This window comes from Lathyrus oleraceus, chromosome 6, assembly GCF_024323335.1.
Source record: "Lathyrus oleraceus cultivar Zhongwan6 chromosome 6, CAAS_Psat_ZW6_1.0, whole genome shotgun sequence".
NCBI classification, from domain to species: Eukaryota; Viridiplantae; Streptophyta; class Magnoliopsida; order Fabales; family Fabaceae; genus Lathyrus; species Lathyrus oleraceus.
In genome coordinates this window covers 327,309,635-327,324,842 of record NC_066584.1, presented here as the reverse complement: position 1 = coordinate 327,324,842, position 15,208 = coordinate 327,309,635, and the positions used below count along the sequence as shown (strand labels likewise).

At 37.0% G+C, this 15,208-nt stretch overlaps 1 protein-coding gene across 1 annotated transcript; it reads right to left on the bottom strand.

The window, feature by feature from the left end:
• Positions 1-8,447: 8,447 nt before the first annotated feature.
• LOC127098012 (E3 ubiquitin-protein ligase RFI2) lies at positions 8,448-12,858 on the bottom strand. The gene is made up of 6 exons (XM_051036511.1): positions 12,437-12,858; positions 11,058-11,227; positions 10,683-10,741; positions 10,016-10,041; positions 9,533-9,917; positions 8,448-9,374 (listed from the first exon to the last, which is right to left on the bottom strand). Exons 1-6 carry the CDS (start codon positions 12,621-12,623, stop codon positions 8,903-8,905), a joined length of 1,299 nt encoding a protein of 432 aa, XP_050892468.1. The 5' UTR covers positions 12,624-12,858; the 3' UTR covers positions 8,448-8,902.
• Between the last annotated feature and the right edge of the window lie 2,350 nt (positions 12,859-15,208).

Genomic DNA, 15,208 nt, shown 5'->3' with positions numbered 1-15,208 from the left:
CTCCAATCACATCCAATGCCCACCCTCGAAAAGGCTAGGGCTTCACAATTGTATGCAACTCGCTTGCAGGCATATAATGTATGCCCTCATGCAATTGGCATTCCTGACAACTTTTAGCACATTCAATGCAATCTTTCAACATTGAAGGCCAATAAACTCCTGAGCGCATCAACAACCATTTCATCTTCAGTCCCGCTTGATGCGCCCCACACGCTCCACTATGTACACTCGACATAGCCATATATGCCTCACTTTAGCAAAACTCCTTCAGCTGTCTTTTTGAACAATTCATCATTCACCAGAACATAGCTGAGGGCTCTATATTTTACCTTTCGATCTGTCGATCCTATAGGATTACGTAAATAATCGACTAACGGCTTGCGCCAATCATTTTCTCCCCCATCGTCGACGGTCAAAATTTCAAAATGATATCTATCTACAACTCCTAACTTTATAATCGACAAATCTGATGGTGATAACAATGTTGCTCGTACCTTCTCTCTTACTTGAACCTCTTCTTCATTCTGGTCTTTCGATGCTTTATACCCTGAAGCTTCCTGCGCAAAATCGTTTGCTCTCTGATTCTCCTTCTGTGGTATATGTTGGAGGCTTACTTGCTCAAATCTCTTGAGTAGTCTGATGGTAATCACAAAATACATGATTAAATTTTCTTTGACACACCTGTATTCTTTTGATACCTGTTTAATTACTAACTCAGAGTCTCCCATAATTTCGACATTCCTTGCCCCCAATTCCAACAGAAGTTCAAGTCATGTGATCAAAGATTCATATTCTGCTTCATTGTTTGTGCATACTCCTTCAATTCTGTATTTGAACTCTGCTGGAATTCCATCTGGAGAAATTATGACCCCCCATCCCAAATCCGTTCTTATGTCTTGAACCGTCGAAGTACAATCTCCATTGCACTATGTCTACATAAATTTGAGCCATTTCGACCATTGAATGGTCGACCAGGAAATCTGCCACCACTTGTCCTTTCATCGCTTTTAAGGGCACGTACGTCAGAGAATACTCGGTTAACGCCAAAACCCATTTACCAATTCGACTATGCAAAATTGGTTTAGACAACATGTGCTTAATAATATCAAAGTGAGAAGATACATACACATCAACAGCCTTAATATATTGTTTTAGTTTCATACAAGAAAAATACAGGCATAGACATAGTTTCTCTATATCACTATACCTAGTTTCAGGATCATTAAGCATTCGACTAAGGTAATACACAGGTCTTTCGACACTTTTTTCATCCTCTTGGACTAACATACTTCCTATAGTCGATTTTGAAGCTGCAATATACAACCTTATTGGCCTATTCCTAACAGGAGGGGCCAATACTGGAGGCTTAGTCAAATACTCTTTAATTTTGTTGATAGCCTCTTGATGCTCTTCTTGCCACTTAAAATCCTCATTCTTCAGTCGAAGGAGTGGTGAAAAAGCTTTAGTTTTACCACTTAAATAGGATATAGATCTTCTAAGAAAATTTATCTTGCCCAACAAAGATTGAAGTTCCTTTTTGGTCGACGGAGGCTTGACGTCCATAATGTCTTTTGTTTTGCTTTGGTTTACTTCAATACCTTTTTTATGCACCACAAAGACAAGGAAATCCTCTGCCTGCACACAAAAAGCACACTTTAATGGATTCATTTTCAATCCATATTTTCTCATTCTTACAAAGGCCTTTCGGAGATGTTCGACATGAGTAAGTTGACAATTTGATTTTATCACGATATCATCAATGTATATTTGCATGAAATCTTCAATAAAATCATGGAACACTGAGTTCATTACCCTATGATATGTTGCTCCGACATTTTTCAGGCCGAATGGCATGACAACCCACTCATACGTACCTAAGGCTCCTGGGCATCGAAACGCCATCTTTGGCACATCTTCATCTGCAATAAAAATTTAGTTATATCCAGAATAACCATCTAACATACTTAAATATTCAAAACCAGTGGCAGAGTCGACCAACATTTCTGCTACGGGCATGGCATACTCGTCTTTGGAGGTAGCAACATTTAGATCTCTAAAATCAATGCATACTCGTAAAGACCCATTTTTCTTAATTACTGGAACAATATTGGCCAACCATTCGACATACCTTGCAGTTTGTATAAACTTGCTTTTGAGGAGCCTTTCTATCTCTACTTTTATTTTTGCCATGATATCTGGTGCGAAACGCATAGGCGTCTGCTTTACTGGCTTTCTTCCAACTTTTATTGGCAGTTTTAGCTCTACCAAATCCCTACTTAAACTAGGCATTTTGTTATAATCCCAAGCAAAACAATCTTTAAATTCTTTAAGTAGAGATATTACCTCAGATTTTAACTCTTTGTCGATGTTGACGCTGATGTATGTTGGCCTCTTGTCACCATTTTCGCCAAGGTTGACTTCTTTTAAGGGGTCTTGTGGTCGCATCTTTTCTGGAGCCCTTGGATCTTCTTCAAACCCTAAAGGTTCATCGTCGTAAATGCAATCTAAACGTTGCATGTCGACGTTTCCTTTGGTCACAACTGACTTATCTGGAGGCTCTGGCTCAATAGCCAAAATATCTTCTTTCTTTGAAAATTGGCTTCGACAACCATGTCTTCTTCAGCCTCTAGGACCGATTTTATTTTGTTCTCGGCAACGTATGCCGAAATCCTCTTTAGAGCTTCTAGCTCATACATCATCAGTGACATCCCCTCAGCCTGTCGGCCGGATTTCTGCATAAGGTGGTTCCTCTAAATGTTCCACATCCCAAATGAAGCCATGAGTTTCGTGCAAAGTTAGAGAAACAAAAGCTTCACTCAGATTAGAATACACATCTTCAGTTGGTAAGCAAGGAGAAATATTAGCCAACTTTCTCTCGAATTCCTTCTTGTCGACATTGTTCACGTCAGCCATGAAATAGCCTTGATCAACTTCAATGTTTTCGACCACTCCATCTTCTCTCCAAATTACCAATCTCTGATGTGTTGAAGATGGTACAACTCCCACACCATGGAGCCATTCTCTTTCGACTAGCAAATTGTAACTTGGCTTGGCGTCTATTACCATGAACAATGTCGGCCTAGTGATTGAGCCGACAGTGATGTTCACCATGATCACACCCATGGTGCTTTTTGTTTTGCCCCCGTAGTTAGATAAGACTATGTTGTTGGATCTAACATCAGTATCATACTTGCCAATTTTCTTCAAAATATGGTGTGGCATGATGTTAACAGTAGCTCCACAATCTACCAACACTTTGTTGATAGTCACACCTTCCACTTTAGCCCTAATCAATAGAGGTTTCAGATGACTCTTCATAGCCATTATGGGCCTCTCACAAATTGTTTCTTGGCTCTCAACAGAACCATCATTCAGCACAAAGTAACATCTTGACTTATGTAATGCCATTTCTTCAACGTCAGCATCATCTACCGAATCCTTCACCTCAGTAACGCAATTGTATTCTTCTGGTAGAATTGACACCATGTTGACTAAGATATCCAAACTTTCTTCTGATTTTAAATTGAAGTCATCAGTAACCTCATCAGAACATTTTTCACTTGGTCAACGGACATACTCCCTGATCCTTTCTTTAGCTACAGTGTCGACCCTCACAACAACTCTCTTTCCAGAATCAGCCCCATTAGCCATACCTTTTTCAGCCATTTCCCTAGCAGCCTCTTTTTCAGCCTGCTTGCGACGTTGAAAACGTCTCCATTGAGTTCTAGACATGGGGTTCTTCCCCAAATAATTTTCAAAAACATGAGTCCTTTTCTCAGACTTGAACTCACGCCTGTAGTTGATTGCTAAACCTCCTCTGGAAGCAGCAACACCTTGTGGGGTTTCTAGTTTTCCCTGAGGCTTGATCCAGGTTCCTCTAGGAGCACTTGCCGATGGTACAAAGCTCATAGGCCTTGCTTGAGCATTTTCCACAGCTTTCCTTGGGATTCTTTCATTCTGGCGTGCTCTGTTCAACCCATTTCCTCTGCTTTTTCCCAATTGTAGCTTTTGGAAATTTTTAGCAGCAACTTTGTCGGTGACAGCGCCACATCTAGGACATAAGCAGACTTGTGAACCCTTATTCTTGTAGCGATACAGGAAATCTACCAAATCTTCATCAGCCCTTGGATAGACTTCAGTTATGTCGACATCTGGGCTTTCACCAGTTTCCTCTAACATGTTAGCCTCATCATATTCAGTGATCTCGACCATGTTGGTCTCGACTGGATCAACGAACAGAGCTTCCTCCTGGTGGAGAGGGTCAACGTCGATCTTCATTTTGCGGCCAACAAACTTCAGCCTGCCTTCTTGAATTGCTTTCTGAACCAGATCCCTGAAAAGATAACAATTAGAAGTATTGTGACCAAGATAATTATGATACTTACAAATTCCTCTTTTCTGTCTTTGTTCCAATGGCGGTATTTTAGTACCAGGTGGCACCACCATTTGACCATCTTTAACTAACAAATCAAAAATTTCCTCACACTTTGTCACATCAAATGTATAAGTTTTTGAAGGGAATTTTGGATTGTTTTCGACAGGATTTTTCCCTTGTGCAGGAAGTAATGACCGACACTCATAAGCAGATCCTGACTTTAACTCAGCCATGTCAATTTCTAATTTGGTCGATGAGGCATAATCAGCCTCATAGATTGGATCTGTCGCATCATAATCGACGAAATCTATTTTTTCCTTCTTAGCCTTGCTGTGTCTAACCTTTTCTAACCTCGGTCGTTCGAGATGTCAAACTCTATCAGCCAATTGTGACATACTCTTTACAAAGGTTGGGTCTATTTTATTCCTAATGGAATAATCTAACCCCCAGCAGCCATTTGAACAAGTTCATGTTCCGTTACTTGCGTAAAGCACCTGGCTTTTAATGATCTAAATTTATTCAGATAATCGTCAATACTCTCAGCAAACCTTCTCTTAATGCTAGACAATTCTGCCAAACTGATCTTGGAGTGCCCTTCGTAAAACTGTTCATGGAACTTCTTTTCTAACTTGGCCCACGAATCAATCGAATTTGGGGCCAAAGAAGTGAACCATGTGAAGGCAGCCTTAGTCAAAGAGGAAGGAAAGTTTTTTACTCTCAAACACCCATTTTGAGTCAAATCTCCCGACTCTATTAAATATATGGCAATATGTTCTATTGTCGACTCACCAGATTCTCCCCCAAACTTAGTGTATTTAGGCACTCTCGTTCCTCTAGGTGACTCGGTTTGAAGAATAAATTCAGCCAATGGGGATGCATATAGTGACCTTTGCAATGTGGCACTCATACCATTCCTAGCCATAATTCTTTCGACAATAGTTGTCAAATTATTTTCCACTACTAAGTCTTCTTACCGATATTGATCGACAATTTGATCAACATCCTGATGTCGGTTAACTAACACCATCTGGTTACGTCCTGATACTCCTGACTCAACGCCTTGATTTTGTTGGGGTCTAAGGATTTGTCCCTCATGGACTGTCTCATCTTCTACTGCCCCTATGTCTACTTGAACAGGAATGGTTTGCCTAACCACTTGTGTCATCTGTCGAGCCGGTGCCCCTAGGAAGTTACACAAGTGTGTCAATTGATTAGCCACCTGCCTATTTGTTTCAGTAGATTCCTGTATCACAGGATTAAAAACTGTACTCATTTGATTAGTTAACATATTAACCAACTCATGATTATTATCATCCATTTGTTGCCTCAACACCGTTATTGAAGTATTCGACAACGGCATGATTCTATTCTGAGTATTATTCCTATTCTGAGCATTGCCCCCTTGCGCTAATCCCTGTAAGGAGGAACTCGTATTTTTAGTGTTGTTTGAAAACAATGTTGCACTTGATGTTGATTGATATCCTGGCATTAAGGAATATGGCATTCCATAAAGAGGATCTGCGGTGCCAAAGCGAGGCACATAAGGTCTAAACGTTGTCATCGTTGATCCTGAACCTCCCGCTGGAGGTAAAGGAATTGATGCTCCAACCGCACCTGTAGTCGACATCATTGAGGTTGCACTTGTCAACGGAGGCAAAATTGCAACCTGTGAAATTACTGTTTCTGTAGTGGATAAAGTCCCTTGTGGCACTTCATCTGTATTGGAGTTTGACATTTTCACAGTTTCTTGTGGTCTACTATATAGTTTTCCACTTCTAAGTTTCATGCAATTGTGTAACTACACTAGCACGGGTCCCACCGGGCGTGCCATTTTGTTTACTGTGGAAATTGGTAAGCAATCGCTGGTCCTGCCTAAGCCTAAAACTAAGGGTTACTTGCAGGATCGATCAATTGATCCTAAGACATGTGCTAATGTAACTAGGTAACTCGTTCACTTCGACGGACTATTAACTTTGTGAGAAACGGCTTCTGACAAAATAATGAACAAGCAAAGGTTTTTCCACACAAAATGATGATGTTATAGACTATGGGTGACTCGTGACCGACAACACTATAACATTCAAAAGACATACACAACGAACACGCTTTTGGTGAATTCTATTATCGTAATAGAATTAGTGTCGACGGCGTAGACGACAACATAAAAGGACAATTCAAACGTAAACGAAATTAAAACAAAGTGTTAAACGGGAACAATTGTAAAATAAGAAAATTGCATTGAAGTAAATGTGGTGATTCACGTACATTAGCACTCTTGAAAACTCTTGCTTCCTCGCGCTGGGAATATGAAGTTTTTTACAAGTGATTTTGGTACAAAGTGAACACCCCGGAGTCCTCTATAGGACCCCCTATTTATAATGAACTAAAGAGACTGTCTACAGGCAAAACTACTCAAAAAAATAGTTGTCTGTAGACAGACGTCGTGCTACACGATCTAAAAACTGCTCCATATCTTTGGCGCTCGTTCTCCTTGTAACTGCTAGTCATTTTGAATTTCAAACTTATCCCTCTCATGTATTTATGTCGACACCATCCCCTATGTGTCCGATACAATCAAGAACTTCTTAAGTCCCAATCTCTGGTTTAGTCGACAAAACGAATTTCGACCCAACTTGCTTCTTCCGTCGATTTCATCTTCTGGTAACTTGTGGTTTTCCCAGCTCTTGCTTATCTTGGACTCAGCTTTTCTTTCAAACATCCCCTTGGTGAGGTATAATCCTTAAATCCATAAGGCGCTTTCATTAATTACGCCTTCAACATGCCTTACTAATTTCTTGTGATAACAGTAATCTCTTTTAAAATTCCGAAGAGGAGTTTTATATTTCAAACTTCTTTCGCACGCCATTGTCACAAAAACGCATCTTTTATCCAAACCATTATCGAACTTTCCGATAACCACACAAAACCCAAGTTTATATGCCTTCATATGAATCCATTTAAGCATTTGATCACGAGATTCAAACTCATGTTTGTTTTTAAATTGGTTGTCAACATCTACCGCCTTCACGACAACACTCTGGACATCCGGAGAAACAACTTATTTTGAAAAAACATCAGGGTGCACCATATCTAATGAAAACAATTACAACATAACAACATATAAGCACTACAGCTGAAGACAAAACTGGAAATCAAACACAACTAACTTCCAAAAATGCATCTCCGTAATAGTTCATACTTGTTCTGGAGATACATTTCTAGACACGCACTTTTTTTTCTCCAAAAAAAAGCATGATTAATGTAACTAGTGGAGAGAAAAATGAAGGATCTTTACCTGGAATTTTATCTTCTTTTGCTTTCTATAATGTGATGAACCAAAAGAATGGAGATTTGGAGTGAAAAAATGGACCGAGGGTAGATGGTTTTTTAGTGAAGGGTTTAGTTGAAAATCAACTATGTCAATAATGGTTGTATGATCATTCAGTTAGTTCTTTTATCATATATTTTCAAAGATGCATCTTCAAAAATATTCGACTTAGAAAGGTTACAAAAAATTTCAAAATCTTGCCAATAATTCCGAAGATGCATTTCTGAAATTTTTACGGGTAAATACATGAGGTATTTCTTAAAATGTTCTTGAGATGCATCTCCGAAATAAAAATAATCCAACTTATATGACGTCTCTCAAAATGACATTTATTAAATATGTAAGAGATGTGTCCGGAGATGCATCTCCAATAACAGGGAACATTTCTAAAAATTCGCATGGTCCGACAGAAACATATAAGGTGCGCAAAGAATATGTGAGTTGAATTTATTTTGGAATGGGCTCAATTATTATTAAAATGGAATAAACCACATTATAAAATCGAAAAAAGAAAAAACAAACCCTAAACCGAACGAAATTGGTTTTGTATTTCTCAACTGATGATTAGACCGGTTTGGGGTTTTGGGCTTGAAAACCGAACCACCCCGACCATTGTCCAGCCCTAATGCAATTGACCTCTACATAAATATTATAAAGAGTGACAAAATACTAAAATAAATTTTCAAGTCAATTATTGTAAGTTATAAACCACTCTTGGCTCAATTCTAATGCGAATTCTATACCTTGGCTCAATTCTTGCACATCCGTTTATAAACCACTCTTGTCAACATGATAGAAGTAAATTTACTCAAATTCTCAATACAAAGCATCAGCACGAGCGTTTTTATCATACATAAATACAACCACAATTGATCTCATCTCATTCAATTTCAATTGATTTTATCACTTGAAAGCACACCTCCAGCGTCTCTTCCAAAAAAAAAAACTGATTTTACCATCTTATTTTATGCCCTCGGAGGCACATAAAATAGTCGAAGCAAATGTCCATCACACAGCAGATGGCTGCCGGAAAAATCAGTTCCAAGGCCAGCCAGATTATATAATGTATGTACCTTAACATAACAGACCCAAAAGGCCAAAGTGCCAAAGCAATATGTAACGTTTTTACAAAGCATACATAAGTTCTGATTTTCCACACTAGTGCGAGCTTGCTTCGCAGTGCATAGGACATAAGTGTATTACCGATTTTGTGAAGGCGTTCTATCTGATCCATGCCTTAAACGAAAGCTGCTTAATCTCGTACTTGGGTCTGACCGGTTTGCATTTTGGTGGTACGGTCTCCAGCTCGAATCTCTATCAGCTTGATTCAACGACAATGAAGGCAAGTGGTCTCTTTCCCAAGCGTGGAAGCGACTCGGTAGATGGTTTTCTTCTTGGTAATTTCGTCCTGATGAACTTGATGGGATAAGGAAGAAACCGCCACTTTGGTCTGGTGATGTGGCCACTGGTGCTAGCTGAGTTGAACCGTTGTGACTGCTTGCTCTTCGGGTGCCAGAAGCAACTGGTGCCCGCATTGTGGTTGAGTTAGGATGTTGTTGCGGTTGATAGTATGCCTGAAGTGCCTGGACTCTATCACGGGCCCGTGCATTGCTACCTGGGTAAGGAGGGATCATTGAGGAACCAATCGAGCTACCCGCTCTAGCAGCAGAACTGAAAAAATTCTTGTAACTCAATCAATAAAGCATCCACTATAAATCCCATGAGCAAATTTCTACTAGTCAAAATTAATTAGTTTGTATATAACCAAAAGACCGAACATTATTATGGTTTGGTTCATATCAAATTACATGCGGGCATAAGAGAGGTACCTGTGACCAACAAGAAAGGGATGCATAAAAGATCCTGATCTCGGTACATCAGAACCAGCCCTGACTGGCCTTTGACTAGCGGGTGACACCGAGGGCTGATCGGAAGCAACTAGACGACTGCTTGCCGTAGAGAAAGGAGGGGTATGGTGCTCCCAATTGTGATAATGAAGATCCACAGCAGGAAACGCATAGGAGCTTGGCATTTCACCAGGCATGGATGAACCGTTCCAATGGTTGAAGTTAGGTGGTTCTGATACAGCTCCACCTGAATTGGAGGAGGATGGATGTACTGGTCCGAAGTAAGCAACATATGGGCAAGGATGACTAGCAGATGATACAGCCGTATGTTCAGCAAATACGGCGTGTTGTCCAATTATATCAGGATCTGCATTTCATAGTTTCAGTAAATTAATATATCTTGTGCAGTATAAGTGTCAACTTAGAAAATGGAGAGATTTCTTAAAAGGAAAAGCGATATCTTACACGCAGTGGATGGAAAATCGCCTTCCCTGGAAAAATCAGGAACATAAATATAAGTGGGCAAACTTGGTCAATTTGTCTAGAATATTCAACATTGTAAGAAACATATAGCATTATGATGTTCCCCCTTTAGCAAAGGAGAAACAAGCCAACCAAAAGGGCACATCCCATTTTAACAATTATAATTAGAGCACATTCGTAAGGAAATTTTTCTAAGCTCAACAAATAAAAAGTATGATTAAATACCTACGAGACTATGACTAAATTAAATTCCATGACAAAGATGCAAAAGCCCTTCATACAAGCTTTAACCGCAATGACATGAAATAAACTGAAATACAAGCTCAACTTGAAAGAATAAACTATGAACTTTGGTCGGGCCTTCAGCCCCAGCTGTTTCTTTCTTCCTGGTTTAATTTGACTTCTCCAAATTCGGTTTCAGATTAAAATTCAACACATGATTTTAGTTAACACTCCTCATAGAACAACTACTTATATGTATGGTTAATGTGAAAGTGAAACTAAATTTGATTAGTAAAAGTCATATACAGTTAAAATCACACACAACATCAATACCACCAAAGAATGTTTACAAAGCATCCACATAACCAAATCATACGAACGACAAGCAGAAATACGTTTGTATCTTTGGAATGTTAACTATGCTTACTCGAAAGATGATGGAAGTCGCGTCAGATTGCCAAATGGGCACCAATGAACTCCAAAGGACTGCAGAAACCATTTATAGGGGGAAAATATAGTCAAAATGGGCAGAGAATTATGAAGTAAAAGTGTATTTATTAAGCGAGAGGGGAAGACGTAAATATTTACTATTACATTGAATCATGAACAGTTTTAATTAAAACATGAAGTCATTGAACTTTGTAACATAAACATGTAATGTTAAATAACTTCAATCTTAACCATCAATATATGATTATATGTTCAAGATTTACTCTTCTTAAAATTAAGAAGCATTTATGACGAGCTCTCCAGCAAGAATAAAATAAAGTTCCAAAAAAACATAAATTTAACAGGACTTTACCATTTCAGAGTAGCTAAGATCGTATAGGTCCTCATCATGTGTCCATTCATCAATGTTGAATTCTGGATATGACCGACAACCGTTAGCATAAAGCCACTGACCTTTCTCAATCTGCCGACAGTTAGGACATTGCATTGCTCCTTTTATATTGAATGCAGAACCAATGCAATCTGCATGACACAGTAAGTATAATAAGTACAAAAATTTAATAACATGTAGGAGCTCGTTGGAGCAATCATATTGTTTGAAATAGATTCCAGAAAAAACACAAAAGCAAGCAGTGTTGGTAATGCAGAAGTCTGCATAACATTAAGTATTTTCCCTTTACATATGTGCATCACAGAATACATTAGGTGGTTAAGGCAACATGTGATTTAGGTAAAGATCGCTAGAAATCAAATTTTAATGACAACCCTTAATGTACCAAATGTTCAAAAGTAATCGCCAATTTCATCAAATTTCAACATCTCAGTAGATGCCCGGCACAACATAGAGATCTACGGTCTCCGGTGACCAGCTGCCTGAGTCATTCCTTTTTACCCGACCTACCTGATCAGTTGTGTCAAGACACCTATGTTTTTTATCTATATAACAGTAATTCAGAATAGCGGCATCCCACTATTTTCTATCTCATCATAGCTTTTTTAAGGTTATCTACTCCACTTCATTATCTGGGACTATTATTAAAAATATTTTATGTATACAACACAATTTAGTATAACAACAATATATCAAAAAAATATATCCAAATAATATATCAAAACAATTGTACATGAAAAACTAGGCTAACAATGATAATATAAAAAAATTCAACTCCACAAGGAAACTACATATGTCAATCAGATATTCTATCAGTTCAGATCAAGTTGGTCAAAATGTCTCGATCAGAGTATGAACTTCGACAAGACCGGCGTACTTTCCATCTTCGGGCTTACGCAAAGACGAGTTTCTATCTACCATAAATCATATAAACTGATCTAGATGTCCAAAACTCCATCATGAAAAGCTAATTTTGTCAAATATGAAATCCAGAACTACATCAACCAACACATGTAACGGATCAAAATTAAAAACATTCTTTCAAACTAGATCATTTCCAAAACAAAGATACATATCCAATCATGAATATTGTCTTTACAATAGTTTCACAATAACAAAGCAACCCTTTTTCAAATGATCATTCATAAATCATAATCACTAACAAATAAACAGATCCTGCAACATACAAATTCTTTTGATTTTATAACCTTTAACATCAACCAACATACAATTATGAAACAAAGTCATACATAGTATCGGTAAAAAAAAAACAAAAGGCAGATCTTAATTGTTCATTAACATTTAATTTTCATGCATTAAGAGATAGAAATTATAATTACCAAGATGAAATTGATGTCCACAAAGAAGCTTAGCCAAGGATCTATCTCCATTATCCGTAACAATCTCAAGGCAGATTGAACAAGACACAGACCCGGAAGACTTTGTTCCTGGACCATCCCCTTCATCAACAACCTTATTATTTCTAACATGTTTATTATCCTCTTCCTGGTCTGTACCAAGACCCATTACAAAAACCCTAAAAATCAGGGGAATAAATACAACAGAAGAAGAAGCAAAGAAATCGGAGAACTTTGTTAAGATAATTAATTGATGTTTGTCTTTTTGTGTGTATGGATTATGAGATAGAAAGATAGAAGATTATGAGATCTAAGTCTTCTTTTGGTTTGTGTTTGGAACGAGGAAGAAGAGAAATGACCGAGGATGACAATGTATCTTGTCTTGTTGTGATTGAATATGAATTTTTCTTGTTGTACCAAGATTATCTTGTCCAAACAACTTAACCAACGGCCAAGATTTATTCAAATTTTGGTTTCAGCTTTCTTTATTTTTTTTCATCTTTGGTTAACATTTTTTTGATAAAATTTTAATGAGTTAACTTTATTTAGAAAATGGACTTATACAAATATCATACACTATTTTTTATAGCTTATTCTATATGATTTTAAATGTATAACAACAAAAATTAAAAATGTATTTAATCTGAATTTGAATTATATACATTTTAAATTTTACTTTTATATATATATATATATATATATATATATATATATATATATATTCCAATGTTAGATTAGTAAAATCTAATAAAATAATGTTATCCATTATTGAGTTTACCAACTAAATAAAGTGGAGCTCTTTTAGAATATTTTCGCAAGTCTGACAATTAGGGGGTGGAAATAGACTACGTTAGATTAGGATTTAAAAGACATAAGTTTGGCCTACGATAAATCTATAAAGCCTAAGTCTATCTTATGGCCTATTATAAAAAAAATTAATTTGGTATGATCTTTTTAAAAGTTTGTTTTGGCCTAAAGTCTATTTAAAAACATGTTTCTTATTAAGGTTTTCAATTAATCAATATTACTTAAGAAGTCTTATACGACGGTCTATATATGCATATATAGGCCGACCTATTTAGTATTTTTTAAAATATATATGCATATGTATGTCAATCTATTTAGCATTTTTTCTATTATATATATATATATATATATATATATATATATATATATATATATATATATATATATATATATATATATATATATATATATATATATATATATATATATATATATATATATATATATATGAAAATATAGGTTGACTTATAAGACTTCGTGTGTTCTTTTAATAACCTAAGTCTGACCTATTTAATTAGATAAGCTTTTAAAAAAGCCTAAGCCTACCTTTTTTATTAAATAAGTTTATCTTGACATGACCTTAAATATGATAGGATATAGATCCATGTAGGTCAGGATGACCTATTTTCCATCCATAACAACTTGTTACTTTATAATTTATTGGATTCGTTTATAAATTTATTTGATTAAATGATATATCATTAAAAAATTAATTTATTTTATTAGTTTATGTTTTTTCATTTAAATTTTACTTCATTAAAATTTTAGTTTATAACTTACGGTTAAAAAACCCACATCATATATCTGATATGAGTATGTGCTTATATGTGAGGACAATCTTCATCCTACAAGTCGATAAAAAGCTAAGTTAGATCTTATTCTGAATGTCAAAAGCTCAATTGACCAAGACTTAATCCATCTCAAATCTACTATATTCAACCCAAAATATAAAAGCAGTTCAGATGTTAAGAGAAAGGTACAATCTCTAATCTTCACTTTCATTATACTCATCTTGAATCTCAAACTCACTTGAGCATTGAAGTGATAACCATGTAGGTCAACCCTGCATCATTATAAAGGAGATCGAAGCCACCGTCCAAGATCATCAACCATCCAACTGTCTCTATTTCTGGTTCCTAAGCGGAGTTAGAGCATCCATTTCTGGTTCCCGAACAAAATAGTGGCGCCGCATGTGGGAATCGACTTCTGATTCCTATGTTTTCCACGAAAGTCATGTTCGTTTCATAAACTCCATCAAAAAAATTCAAAAATTCTATATCTAGATTCTTGCGGTTTCAGATCTAGATCTCTGAGTTATCAGTTCGCAACCTCCTTAGGCTATTGAATCAAGAGTGAATCAGCATACGATTTATATGTTTTATGCAAGTTCACATCTGTTTTCCATCTTCACCATTTGCAACTTCCTCAGATCTCAAAATCGAAAAGCATTTAGGAGCGGAGACGAAGATCCGTCAACCACCGCTTCCGCTCTACTTCTTCGAAATCCAGATCTCTGATTTCTTTGAAAACTGCATGAAATAGCAAAAGGAAGATTCACATATCTAGATCTAGGGCTGCGTTGGGGTCTAAAACTAATTTTCATGAAGGTCGGGTTGAAGACTCACAATCAACCATCTGAACTGACTGTGCCCGTACTTTTCGCCACTGTCAGAGTGCTTACAGGGGAGACATCATAATGATATTAAATGTTCATAGTTAATGCCACCCAGATATCCCAAATTCATAGTTAATGCCGAATGTTGATCGATAGCAAGGAGATCGATCGAAGAAACGTACCCTAGACTCTAGTTACAAGGAGATCGATCGATAGCAACCTTCGACTGCGGATCAACATCCTCATTCCAAAGGAAAGACTAGATGTTCATATTAAGGAGCATCGTCTGCATCTGACCAAAATTCTGGATCCAAGGAAAGCCGACTAGCAAG

Excerpts from the sequence above, each read along its gene's own strand:
- LOC127098012 (XM_051036511.1), bottom strand. The coding sequence starts at position 12,623 with ATGGGTCTTGGTACAGACCAGGAAGAGGATAATAAACATGTTAGAAAT. Across the intron at positions 10,742-11,057 it reads ATCTTAGCTACTCTGAAATG|TCCTTTGGAGTTCATTGGTG; the intron begins GTAAAGTCCTGT and ends TGGTTTCTGCAG. Across the intron at positions 10,042-10,682 it reads CGACTTCCATCATCTTTCGA|GGAAGGCGATTTTCCATCCA; the intron begins GTAAGCATAGTT and ends TGATTTTTCCAG.